Source organism: Citrus clementina, unplaced genomic scaffold, assembly GCF_000493195.1.
Source record: "Citrus clementina cultivar Clemenules unplaced genomic scaffold, Citrus_clementina_v1.0 scaffold_9, whole genome shotgun sequence".
NCBI classification, from domain to species: Eukaryota; Viridiplantae; Streptophyta; class Magnoliopsida; order Sapindales; family Rutaceae; genus Citrus; species Citrus x clementina.
Window position 1 is genome coordinate 15,749,924 of NW_006261964.1, and position 2,223 is coordinate 15,752,146.

At 39.3% G+C, this 2,223-nt stretch overlaps 1 protein-coding gene across 1 annotated transcript; it reads left to right on the top strand.

Annotated features, from left to right (window-relative positions):
• Positions 1 to 1,155, top strand: LOC112099312. The gene has a single exon (XM_024186722.1). The coding sequence runs from the start codon at positions 1 to 3 to the stop codon at positions 1,153 to 1,155; it is 1,155 nt and encodes a 384-aa protein (XP_024042490.1).
• Positions 1,156 to 2,223: the final 1,068 nt, after the last annotated feature.

The window sequence follows — 2,223 nt, forward strand, 5'->3', positions numbered from 1 at the left end:
ATGCCCCATTTGGAAGTTGAAGGCTATAGACACCATGCAAGAATGTGGCTTGGACTAGACCATGGAGAAGGGTATGCACAACTTCTGCAGTACAGAGAAGAGATGGAGATGATAAACAGCCACAACATCATCATTATAGAAACATCAACAAAACAACAATCCAGCGACGAAATATTTGATTGCATGTTTGTTTTCTTGTATGACACTGCATATGCATTTAAAACAAGATGTCGAATGCTTCTAACAGTTGATGGATGGGAGATTGATGGTCCATATAAGAGTGTGATGCTGATTGCAGTGTGTCGTGATAGGAATGATGTCGTCCTCCCTGTTGCATTTTGCGAGGTTCAAGAAGAGAACTTGGATTCGTGGGCTTTTTTCCTCAAGAATGTAAACGACGGACTCCGGTTGGAACGTGGAAAAGGACTGTGCATATTGGGTGATGGGGATAATGGCATTGATGAGGCTGTTGAAGAGTTCCTTCCATATGCTGTGTATAGGCAGTGTTGTTTCAGCCTTTACAGTAAAATAGTTGACGAATTTCCTGATGTCAAAATTCATTCAGCATTTTGGGGAGCGTGTAGGAGCACACGCAAGGAGAGTTTCAACAACCAAATGTCCATCATAGAAGCCGTAAATGTACAATGTTATAATTGGCTCCAGTACACTGGTTGCCTCAATTGGCCACTATTTTCAATGCCGGAATGGGTGAAGAGTACAGAGATAACAAAAATCGCCAGTGAACAACTTCGAATTTCATTAATGAGATATGTGCACTTGAATGTGGCACAAAGATATACAGCAATAACCCGAAAAATTGCTGAACTTTTTCAAACACGATATTTGGCTGGCTGGGAATGGGTTTATGATCCAATCACACCAGCTGTGAGACAACAAATCATTCATAATCTTTTTGAAAGTGAAGGGTGGACTGCTGATGTCACTCTGCACAGTCCTGTGGCCGTTGTAAGTAGACATGGACTTGTCTATCAAGTGAACAGAGAACTTCTAACTTGCTCTTGCAGGTTATGGCAACTCTCTGGAATTCCTTACCTACATGCTTGCCGATGCATTGACGTATGGGGAGACAACGTTGATGCATACGTACATAAGCTTTTGTCTGTAGATGAATATAGATCAGCTTATGGACCATGAATGAATATGCTTCCAGAAATAACGCAATGGGAATGCCAGTCATATGACCATGTATTGCCCCCAATGACAAGGTATAGCACCTGCACTTGTTTTGAGGAATCAAATCATCACCCCGAGATAACACCCTACAATTACTCCTTTCCTATGAGGTTTACCAATACAAAAGATTGTCTTATATTTTACATAACGCAATGACACTCACACTCTACTTTTCCTTTGTAGCAAGTAATCAGTGTTCTGTCGCAGGCATAGGCACCTCTGTTCGATTACCTGAATGCCCCTAGTAGGAGTAGGAGCAACATTGAGGGTAAATTCACTAAGATGTCATTGTTAATTTCATCGTCCAAGTTGTGGAAAATAGTAAATGACTTTTCTGTTTGTAGGCCTCTTTTTGCGAATTCGGCAGTTCGAGGTTCATGAAAATATATGTCCTACTTTGCGCCATATAGAAGTCCTACTCACAACTCAATGTATGGACACCCTAAAGTTGTTTGCAGAGTTCATGGGGAGTTTTCACACTTAATTCAGTTCGACACAGCTGTTGATAGTTTTTCAAATCTGTCAACATCTGTTCTAATTTTGTACTAGTGCTGGTTTCGAATATTGGATGTAATCATTTTGTGTATTTTTTGTATGATGCTTTTTGCAATTCACTACTTATTGCCTTCAGTAGTTCATATACCCAATCCCGGTCCTCTCTTAATGTTCGTATACATTTTTTGGATTCCATATTTATCTATTCCTCCCCACTTACAAATGCAGAACGTTTGTTCGTTTTTTATCGTGTGGTTGTTCAATATATTTTTGTCCTCTACAATTTTTTTCTCAGTTTTTTCGTTCCAATCATTTATCAACTTCACATTAGTTTCCTCTATTTTATTGGTTTACTAGTTCTCCATTTTCTAACTAATTTCCTATGGCTTCATGCTTCACTTATCTGCAACACCTATAATAACTTTTATCCATCATCGGCAGCGATTTCTTATCCCCTCCCACAATACTTAATTCCAAATTCAGTGAGCCTTTAAACTTCATCCACAATCTCTTTTTTTTTCCCCTTCTATTCTT